Consider the following 12,120-nt stretch of genomic DNA (forward strand, 5'->3'; position numbering starts at 1 on the left):
ATAATTTCAATGTAAAGGAGGAGGATGTGAAGCTAAATATTAGTTAGGGTCCAGGGCTGAAGATGTGTCACAGTCTTCCACCATGGGCTGATAACAATAGTAGACAACAGCAACTGACAATGGTCAGTTGTGGTCAAGTATTTAAAACATGTGAATCACGCCTCCGCATGGGAACAAGCAGAAACGGAATTTTACATCAGTCAGTAGCGAGTCACATATCCATTGGACCTTTGAAGAAGAAGAAAACTACAACCCCCCCCCCCCCCCCATTGGACATGTACTCTGTATGAAGGACCAAAACATTCAACAAGAAATTCACCTGACCACGGCAAAAGAGTCCAGCTTATTTTAATAAGTGTGAGCTCCCAGTAATTGGGAGTGCTAAACTCACAACTCAAAGAAACACATTCTTAGCATATCATTAATTAAAATTAATTCGCAGTTGAGTTTAGCAAATCATATAAACATTCATTATTTATACAAAATTCTGAAGGTTTCTTCTGAAAGAGTGAAAAAAAGGACAATAAAAGTATACTCTGATAACTCACTGTCTTTTCCAATCTCACCAAAGCCCATAATTCCGATAGTCAGGTCCATCATAGTTCTCATTTCAGGAAAAAAACCTTCTTTCCCCCACTTTGCTATCTTCTGATAATCATAGTATGTAAACAGATTCCGTTCTCTGTTGACAATTTCAGAAACAACATATTCAGCCATTTGTACGCCAAAGAGGTCACCAGTGAGCCGGGTCATTACAAAAGGAAGTGGAAGCTGAAACACATGATGCATAATCAGGTACAATCCTAGTCAAGGTGAAAATTACAGAAAAGGCAATAGCAAATGCGAAATGAAAGAGAATATTAAATACAGAATCAAACAAAATATATTAACATAAAAGTATCTATTTCACACAAAAGTGACACAATCAGCACAAATTATACTGTCTGTAATGGGTCTTTTATAGGAATTTCTGTAATAATTGAAAATATCTCCATCACACATTTACAAACTACTACTAAGAAGGCAGTTATGAAAGATATACATTCACTTCATTTAGCCAGCACATTGCAATTTTGTAAGTAACAATTCATTTAGAGTAAAAACACCTGTTTTACACTTTTCAGGAGACCTTAAAAAGGGTGTAAATTGTGGGAAAATGTAAATGGTGGGAAACAACTTTTTAAGCAAATAAATTAGTTTTACAGTTATTGTACACAATGGTAGTTCATATGTTTTGACAAAAGAATTTGCCAGGATTGTAGTTTCTTTCAATTTCTTCAGGTGAAATTTTTTCTATCTAGTTTTCCAGTTCAAAAATACATTCAAAAGTTTTGATGTGTATTTTTTAATGCTTCAAGCATTCAGAGTAAGTCTGAAAGTGATTACAAGGCCTGGACACAAACTTTAAACAAGAAGTATATGTAACTTCAAATTATAAAATTTACTACATCATCTCATTTGATGAAACAGCTATGGCCAACACTAAATACAGTACAGTTATTGTTAGGTTGGCAGTGTTAGGAGGCAAAGCACGAGCCACACAAATTGGTTTTGGCTCAGAACTAGGGATACAATAGCTAAAGAAAGTTTTTTGTGGAATATCTGTAAACATTACATGAATAAAACTAAATTACAAGCTTGGGAGATAATGGTTGAAGTCAGAGCATTTACTTGCAAGCAAAAGGAATAAATGGAGCTGTTGCTGCAGGCTGTGTGAAAAACTTTTATCTTTTCCTACCACCTTTTACTTCTAATACAAAAGCAAAAGCTTGTACTGATCTGCTTCATCTGCATTGTCAGCAACCTCTGTTGAATAGGCACTGGCATCTGATTTCGCTGTTTTGTTGGCCATAAGACTTCCTTTCACTTTATTTGTTCTAGGTCAGCACATGTGACTTGTCAATTGAAGATGTCCTCATCAGATACAGGTGAAAGCTCAGTATGTGCAGAAAGTATAATAGGTTTTTAACTACAGCTTTAGAATATTATTGTGGATTGTAAGAGAAATCAGAACTTACAGAAGCAATGCCTCGTCTACAGCAAGTTCACATGACAGGCCACAATCCTCCAAGAAAGCAAAATGTTTGCCACAAACAGATGAGATAAAGGTGCTAAGTATCATGGAATTATGCAGGCTGGTGCTACCTGAGCATATGAACTTGGCAAGGGTACAAATGGAAAAAGAAGCTGTGGTAATGAATTTCCTGAATGCTAAGGTGAACAGTGGAAACAATGTTCAAGAGGAGAAAAATGTAAATAGTTTTAATATAAATACTGTTCTTTAGACCATGTTACCGACAGCTTGTTACAGAAGAGCAGTTCTGTATGTTTTCATAAACAAAATACTTCAAAATGCTGCATTTGGTATTAGAGCTGCAATTCATTGTCTTTTTTTCATGTCCTCTCCTAATAAATTCCCTCTCAGTTACAGGCTCCTATTCATTATCACCAATGTCATGTATATCCTATGCAGCATCTTCAGTATTTTCATTCTGCAGATGTCTCACAACATTATGCAGAATAAAGCAGCAAGCTATAATTATTGAAACATTTGGCGAGGAAACTCTACACACAGACTTCAAAATAGGAAGCGCCACCCTTCAGCCGATAAAACAACCCTTTATCACAACACTAATTTTTTAAAAGTCTGTTGAATGATTTGAGTCTCCTCTGTTGGATTGCAATAGAGGATCATCATCCAGGCCTTTAGGCCATAGCCTTTACCACTCAAAAGCACAATGTTCTTGAATTCAATCAGCTCTGCCTTGACCCATGCATTTCTCTGTCTTTGATAGTCATGTACTGACCTGGGGCAGTTAGCCTCAACACTAGGGAACTGTCAAGTTACACTGCAAATATCCTGCACATTTATAGTAATGTAACCCTTTCCATTAATATATTTGTCATTATGCTGCATAGGTTTTGAAATTCGCACATGCAATACAGTCAGTTACACCTACAGCACTTGGAAATTTAGATTTTTCTATCAATTCTTTTTTTGTCACATCTTAAAAGCTATTGATTCTAGAATGAAATCACAACTTCTCTTTATTCATACAGTTTATCTAATGACAAAGCCGGAGTTCAAGGTGAAGGAAAAGCTTTTCTCTCTGTTTTGTCCCCAAAATTCTGAAGCTTACGCTTAAAAGTTTGAAGGAAAATCATTTTCTTCACTCTATCCATATGGCCCAATGCCTCACCAGCATCATCATATTTCAGTTACATGCACCTCATTATGTGTAAATGGTGGAATATTTGTAATTATAGTAATGCAAAATTGGGTGGGGATTAACACTTGGAACAGAGAGAATTTGAAGGGACCAAAAAAAAAAAAAATGATATAAACAGCTGGAAAATGGTAATTTTGGAAATGTAAATGTGTAGTTACATGCTACCAATGTGAAACTTTTAGTTTCATCTGATGTACAAAGCTCTCCAACAGCTTACAGGAATGCATCTCGGTGACACCTCTGACAACCACCAATACTTCAATAGGTGAACATACTGTCAGTTTTAAGGCACATTTAATGGGTTGATCAGATGTAATTACATCAGTAGTTGTTGAAGATGATAACCAGCTGTACTCCCATAAGTTATTCATACATGAAGAACTAAATTCCTGATGCAATTGCTCCTCTCTATCTTTTACTTTTCACACAACTCAAACTACCTTCGGAAATGGTCCACATTCATGTGTAACAAACATCATAGTTAACAACTTTGTACTAATGGCTGTTAGGCAACACAACTGCCAACTTCATTAGATCTGTTGTTACTGCAGTCATTTAAAGAAACTGCCTTTATAGATCACAGATTTTATTTGAGGCCAACAGTGGCAAATGATATAACCATGGAGATGTCAAATGAGCTATGGATCTTAGTCTTTGATTACACGACTAATAATTCAAGGCTGTGGCATGATTCACCATTCAAATACAAGTGTCTCAAATTATGAATTGATCAATAACAGTTAGACTGTGTAGGAGGAGGAGGAGGAGATTGCTGTTTAACATCCCGTCAACAATGAGGTCATTAGAGACGGAGCACAAGCTTGGATTAGGGAAAGATGGGGACAAAAATCAGCCGTGCCCTTTCAAAGGAACCATCCTGGCAATTGCCTCAAGCAATTTAGGGAAATCACCGAAAACCTAAATCAGGATGGTCGGATGTGGATTTGAACCATCGTCCTCCCCAATGTGAATCCAGTGTGCTAACCACTGCGCCACAGCATGCTCGCACACACACATGCACGTACACACCAAAGGTGGGTGCGTGCACACTTGAAATAACCAGTCACAACAGTGGGATCCTCAGTAACAACTAACACTCCACACTGAAAGCACATTTTGATCACACTCAGAGCTGTATTACCCACCTCAGCAGAGAATTATCCTATTTACACATATATAGAATGTTCCAGTAAGTCATTCGCCACAAAGGACTCACAGCATGTGGCACTAGTTCCTCTCCTCATGAAACAGTAATGTGGACTGTAACTTTCTGGATCTGGATTTCATGAGTAACCCACCATATGATAGATTGGCAGATATTCGCATTCTGATGTGTTGTCACATCATCATGGTCACCAAGATGTTCAGATCAAGGTACTAGCAATGAGGGATTGTGATTGTCTGGCAGGTCTTCTTGTTCCCTGAGTGGAAAGGTCCTATCATACATCTATGCACATGACTATGACAGGCTTTAATGCCAAAGACATGGATGATGTGTATGCACTTTTGCCTACTTAATGTAGGGTAATCATCCTTGACTTCATGTGTGTGTCTAAAAAGTGGAACAGGATTTGCAATAGGCCAAATAGAACATAGAAAATTTCAAGAGGGTCAGTTTTCTTGTTTAGTTCCACCAGAATTCTGTTTTGAGATTACATATGGCTTTCTCAGTGCCGAATCCTTTAGAGACGTTGAACAAGGTGTTAAAAAATTGCCATGAAAATAGTTCACTGAGTTACAGCCCATATTCTCAAATTAAAGGTGAGAGAAGTGTATGATTAGAGATAACTTACCTTGTCTTTTATAAATAAGGTGTTACTATTGCATATTTCCATCTTTCAGGAAGTACACCTTTATTCATAAACTGATTACAAAGGTAACATGAGGGGGAGGGAAATGGGAGCTACCATGCTTGCACAAAGTTTCAGCACTATTGTTAATATTATGAGAGGTAATGATTTCTGGCGAAAAGGATGTCTGCTGACAGAGTATGCGATGCCTATCTTTGTGATTCTAATGAATCTGCTATGAATCGTACAATTTTTGTCTCTATGTTTCCTGTTATTGTAAGGAAGAATTTGTTGCATATAGTGGCCAATGGTCTGAAATTAACATTATCTGTCTACTGTATTAACAAGATGATTTTCTTACAATTACAGGAAAATTAAATGTTAGTTTTTAATGTGACAACAACCTTGAATTACTAGAGTGCAAGCAAAGTATATTGGTGGGAAAAAAATACATTGTTGGGAAGCAAGAAAGAAAGAAAGAAAGAAAGAAAGATAAGAGTTTAACAGTCCATAAACAATGAGGTCATTGGAGATACTGACTTTCACTCACTGAAAGCCTAAACATGTGATCTCAAGTTCTTAGTGTTTTGGGTCACCTTTGCTACAGTGGTTACTGAAGGCTTGAACATTGTCCTTCTGGTGGCTGAGCATATTTCAATTAACATCTGACTAACTGTGCATTTATGCTTTGTGCAACAACACAATTCGGAACTGACTCAACAAGGTGACAGATGATGTCTGTATAAATACTGAGGCATTGTGTTTCAAAAATTACTCATAGTTCTCTGATGTTTGTAGGTGGAATAATACCAACTTTTTTCTGCCCTTATACAAAAGTATCACATAAATGCCTAACTGAGCTTATATACCAGGTGGTTATGATTAAACTTTCCTGTTGTAACACAGAAATTAATTACTGCATGAGTACCAAACTTGGTAGCATTAATGTCCTGAGTATGGGATACATGATTTCCATGCGTCAAAGCGCCACTGTCCAGTTCCAACTGCAGCCACCAGGTGCTGTGATTAGTCATCATGATTCATAGACTCTCACGCCTGGCCAGTCACAGTGTGCTTGTTGATGTGTCAACTTGAGCTTGGACAAAAGGAGCAGGGCATTATTGGTGAAGCTCTATTATCAAAACAACAATAATGCTGCTGCTGCTGCACTTTGAGAATATCGCCAGCTGAAAGGATTACGGAAGGGTCCTCTTTCTCCACCTGCTGTGCAGAGCATGATGAAGTAGTTCAAATCATTGGAGAACTGAGCGACGCTCACCACAGGTGATGTTGGTATGGCACACTACACTGCGTGCAATTCCCGACCATCAGGCAGTGCGCATGCCATGTCATGACAGTTGAACATCCCATGGTCCACTGTATGGAAGGTGCTCTGAATCATTCTCAAACGGTATCTGTACAAGATGCATACCACACAGCAGCTTATACCACAGGACACACAATGACATGTTGACTTTGCTCTCCACTTTCTCACAAGGATTGAAGTTGATGACAGCTGGCCCTGGACCATCCTATGGACAGATGAAGTTCACGTTTCTCGGATGGGTGAGGTGCACACCAAAATTGCTGAATGTGGGGATCTTCACCTCCAGTCAATGTGCATGAAGTTCCTCTGTATCGTGAACATGTCACCATATGGTGTCGCTCCACGACTACATTAACGACTGGCCCATTCTTTTTTGAACAGGTTGGCACTCAAGGACCAAAGACACGCAGTGTGATGGACCAGCATTACTGCGATATGCTTCACTAGCATGTCGCATCCGCTGTACAGGAAAGACACGCATTGAACTCTACAGTTTTAATGCATGATGGGGACCCACTGCACATCGCTCGTGAAGTTCACCTGCTTCTCCAGAATGATTATCAGCCAATCTTTTCTAAATGCTTTGGCTAGCAAGATCACCTGCTGTCACTCCCTCCGATTTCTGGTTGTGGGGATACCTGAAGGACAGGGTTTAACATAGAGATCTGTATTTGAAATTCTCCAGAAAGCTCATCAAAACAAGCTATGGTAAGATTTGCAATACATTTAATTGAGCCTGCTAACCATGATACAGCTCTACTTTACCCATCAAAAATCAAGAATATAGCTTACCTTTGTTTTATCAACAGCTGCAACAATGTTCTCCACACCAGCATAAGTACACTGTATCCACTTTGCATTTGGCAGCTGATGAATGATGGGAGATAAAAGAAAGCCATCTGCAATTATTATTTCAGCCTTCTGGAGAGCACCCAATGCATCAGAGGCACCTAAATCATGATGGTAAAATAAAATTACCCAAAATTTTATTTGGAAAATACATGTTATATAAGGATAAAATCAGTACCATCCTCAAATTAAATTAAAGTCTCCTCATCAACATAGAAAGACTAACAGCTACAATTAATTTATTTATTATACTAATTACATGATTTAAAGTTGTAACAAGACACAGCACAATACTTTTAATTTATGTAGGTGCAAAGAAATTACAATTTGCTTCACACATCATCAAAGATCCTCTTTGTCCCTCATTGAGCAACACATATTACATTTAAGACACTGGAATATACACAAGCAGAGTAGAACTCCAAACTTCTATTCAGTCAGTATGAGGGACCACCCATTGCTTGATTATCAGTTTATTTGAACTGATCTCATGTATGAACAAATGTTTTAGCATACTTTGGAAATCAGCATAGCCTATTGAAAGAAAATTCAAGAGCATAATTTTATCAATCAGGCTGCTATGTTATATGAAGAATTCAGCCAATATTGCTAGATGAAAAACTGGTGGTTAAAATTGATTTGTATAAATAAACAATAAATAATGATAAGCTCATAATTCTACATCCAAAATTTGGAAATTTCTACTATGCAAGGAAATTACATTTGTTGCATCAAGATATCAGTGAGATGAAACTTTACACAGAGAGTCTATATCTCGTCATGCAAGTGCAATACAGGGTGTAATACAGAGTGGAAAAATAAATTACCACAATAAGCATGTGTGGGCAGATCCAAATGCTCAAGCAACCATGGGTACAAGACGACAAGTTTGCATTAATGTCAACATGTGAGCATGAATTGCCTGATAGAAATGTACTGCCACACAAATTGCTGGACAAAATATCAGTTTCTGAATATTACCAATTTCCATGTAATACACTACCTCTGCTATTAGAGAACATTACTCTTGCAGGTTGTGGTTTATGGACAACGGGGCACCACACCATTTTCCATGCCTCACACAACAGTACATAACATAAATATTTAATGAATGATTGACTTCTCAATGAAGTCCAGTAACACGGCATCCCCACTCACCTGACTTTAATCCATAGATTTCTGACTATGTGTATAGTTAAGGAGTGATGTGCTCATTTTAAAGGAACAAGTGTCACATACAACTGACCAAATCTGAGGGCACCCTGGTGTTTTTGCACACATTCATGATTCTTTGAGAAGAAAATCTAAGGGATGTGTAAGAATTAGTGCTAGTAACAACAATGAGCAAATCCCTGCAGTGTTAAGACAGATGGCTTTCAAAGCAGAAACTTGCCAATTTTTCAAAGAGTTATTTGCTTCATGACACATTTATGACCTTTCCTCCCTACTTTTGATCAGTAATGTCTCCTGCAAGATATGAGATGCTTTTTAATAATTGCTTCAATAACAGCAATAATGATTTTTTTCACTAAACATGCTACAAATTTCTAAATGTTTGTATATCATTGAACCAAATGAACCTTCAACACAAATAATTTCCAGTCTGATTTTAGAGTTAAACAACTTTGAGCCAAACAACTTCAGTTAAGACAAAGGTTTGTTTTTCCTTCCAATATTTCAATTATGGAAAGTATCATTTCTGTTTACCTACAGTGACTAATTTTCAGTACACTGTATTTTAGTTTAAAATTTAGTAGCCCTCCCAACATCAAGTACTGTAGAGTTTTGCTTTTTATGTAGGCACTTCTGAGTTATGAAAATTACAGTGCACATGCCCTAACTACACTGGAGCATGTAACCCAGACATGTACTTATAAATTTAGTTTTTATCAGTTGTGAACAATGAATCTTTGATCTACCAAGTATTGCAAGACAAAGGGAACTTACATTGAAAAATAGTATGACTGTTTTGACAAACATTTCCCCAAATCAAATTAATTACAGCAGCTGGGTAAAAAGAACAAAATCTTTTGAAACATCAAAGTAAAATGAAAAACTGTATGTCATATTTCCATACAAGAAATAAAAGAAACCAGTGATATTGGCTCGAATCCTTCTCCAGTATAGTTTTGAATTGCAATTAAGGTTTATTTTATGACTCCGTACTCTTTTGGGTGCCACCCACACACAAAACTCTCTTGCTGTTGAAGCTGAGACAACTTGAGCTTTTGAAAATCGATGAAGACTAAATATCTTCGAAAGCTCAAGTTTTATTTGAGAGACCTCTCTTTAAGACCTACAGAATTTTACACAAGATCCATGCAATACTCCTTGCCACCCTCGTTCTTACCCTTTCCTTACAATGCCCTACAAAAAGTTACTTTATTTCCCAATGCCACAGAAAAATGTTTCAAATTACTGGATTAACTACATAATAACTAAATGTTTGGAGTCTTTGAATTAATATGGTATATTTTTGTAACAAAATACATGCTTTGAACATATGCCTATTTGTTTTCACTGAAACTATCAAATTTAAAGACACTGTTGCATATTCCACTGTCTGAAGACAAAGAAACCCAATGAACCTGGAGCATAATGAACACCTGTTAAAATAGGATCCTTTCTAATGCCTGATTTTTCTGAAAGTCACATGAAAGACAAGTCTTTCTATGACAGATTATTTGTGTTCTCAGAAAAGCATTTCAAAAGCATTCAGACATAATAGTTTTGGCTAAATTCTAGTTTTTGAAAGTGTAGCTTCAAAAGTAACTGAATTCTATCCCCAGTTTTCCAGGTATTCTTTAGGCAGCATTCGCTATTGCTGTGTGTGTGTGTGTGTATATATATATATATATATATATATATATATATATATATATATATATGATGTAAATAAAATAGAAAGAAACTTCCACATGGGAAAAATATATTAAAAACAAAGATTCCAAGACTTACCAAGCGGGAAAGCGCCGGCAGACAGGCACAATGAACAAAACACACACACAGAATTACTAGCTTTCGCAACCGATAGTTGCTTCTTCAGGAAAGAGGGGAGGAGAGGGAAAGACGAAAGGATGTGGGTTTTAAGGGAGAGGGTAAGGAGTCATTCCAATCCCGGGAGCGGAAAAACTTCCCCCTAAGGGAATTTTCTACTCGCATGTCTTATACTGTAAATATAAACAGTAGTACAGCACAAAAATTAATTATGTGAAATACTAGCTTCTACCACTCTATTTGAGGTTTACAAAAACAAAAAATGGAAGAGTTCTCTTGAGAAACAAGCCAGCATGACCTATTCATAGATACTGCTCTTTATTGATTCTGCTTTGGTGAGAGAGCTAGAGGCTTGAGAAGAAAAGGGATGGTCACTAGATAGTGGTAGAATATACACTAAAGATTTTAATTTAATCAGCAATATATGGTGCAAAACAAACTTTTTTTGTTGGTTATCACTCCAGCTATAGTGGATGTGTTGAAGATCCATAAACCAGTGTGCTTAAAAATTATTTTTCCATTTTAATTGTTGCTTAATGAAACCCATTCAGTTTCTGAAGCATGGTGGCTCAACTGTGATTGACACTGACTTGACAGTTTGTTGTTAGTGAAAGGAGGATTGTCTGTGGCCATAAATAAAAGCAATTTCACAGCAATCACTTGGAATAATTTGTATACATTGCAGATAATTAATTACTACCGATACGATTGTATATTATACTGCCAAAAAATTACTCATTTTTCTAGCAATTGGTGATCATCATAATAGGATGCACTAACACAATAGATACTAAACTGTGAGCCTAACTACATTATAGGCTTAATGTGGATTTTTAATCATTACACTAAAACTTACACGTACTGAGAACAAAAAAAAAAAAAAAAAAAAAAAAAAAAAAAAAAAAAAAAAAAAACAACGTATTTAGGTGTCTAGAACCTATGAAGAAGCTCGAGTGCAGGGTATATGTTGATTTTTTTTTAAGCAGATCCAAGCTTCCTCTATCAGACAGACATTGAAGTACTTTCTGTCAGATGTATCATGTTCAATTATGGGCATTCCATCATAACAAGAGGGGTGGTGTAAGTTTCCTTTCTGTTACAGTAGATGATTATAAATTTTAATACTGGTTGCGCTATTTAAAATGCCAACAAAAACTTAGTAAGCTGTTTAAAATACATACACATTCATTTCATAGTCAATGGCTTGTACGTGCTACAATAATAAAGAAAGTAAATGCAGCACAGAAAGACTCCTTACCGTGTTCCACCACTTGAAACTGCAGTTGTGGAAGAGCAGTTTTTAAAAGTGAAGGTAATTTTTGTAGCACGCTATAAACAGCAATTTGTTGTGTCATTATGACGGCTTGTACGCCACAGGTGTCACCTGAAATATATGTCACATTTATATTCCATAAACTTTATTAAAACCTTCGCTATTACATAAAATAAAGAGTGGTTCTATTCAACAAACAGTATTCACATCAAAACTTCATGACAACACGGGTATAATGGAATCATATATTACTGTTTCATTCTGCAACAGAAAGCTAACATTTAATTAAGAGTCATGCCACTGGATTATTAATATGCAACACAAGTAATTCTCACAGCCCTATTTACTGACAACTTTTTAAAATGCAATGGCAGGGTGGCATTTTCAGTGCTAGTGCCAGACAAAATTTTGGTTTAACATCTTCGTGCAGATCGAAGATCACTCTACACAGATAAAACACGTATTTGTATCTACTTATGTCCACCTGCGGCTTCTAGATCATGGATAAAAAACAGATTACAAACGATTAACTAGTACAAACTACCCGATTTTTCGCCAATTTTTTTTTCCATACATTACTAACCTCATACCAGACACTCGGCTTTCGTCAGTGCAGAGACTCGACTGGCAGTCTTTGCTTGATTACGTCGAGAA

At 36.6% G+C, this 12,120-nt stretch overlaps 1 protein-coding gene across 1 annotated transcript in view; it reads right to left on the reverse strand.

Moving 5' to 3' along the window:
* Window positions 1-12,120, reverse strand: part of LOC126298997 (glyoxylate/hydroxypyruvate reductase A-like) — a 108,359-nt gene that overhangs the window by 59,178 nt on the left and 37,061 nt on the right. Inside the window, exons 2-4 of the mRNA XM_049990623.1 lie at window positions 11,452-11,577; window positions 7,140-7,297; window positions 549-771 (exon numbers count right to left, since the gene is read on the reverse strand). Of these exons, the coding sequence (XP_049846580.1) occupies window positions 549-771; window positions 7,140-7,297; window positions 11,452-11,548 (478 nt within the window). The 5' untranslated portion in view covers window positions 11,549-11,577. The remainder of the gene's footprint in view (window positions 1-548; window positions 772-7,139; window positions 7,298-11,451; window positions 11,578-12,120) is intronic.

Source organism: Schistocerca gregaria, chromosome X (genome assembly GCF_023897955.1).
Source record: "Schistocerca gregaria isolate iqSchGreg1 chromosome X, iqSchGreg1.2, whole genome shotgun sequence".
Lineage (NCBI taxonomy): Eukaryota > Metazoa > Arthropoda > Insecta > Orthoptera > Acrididae > Schistocerca > Schistocerca gregaria.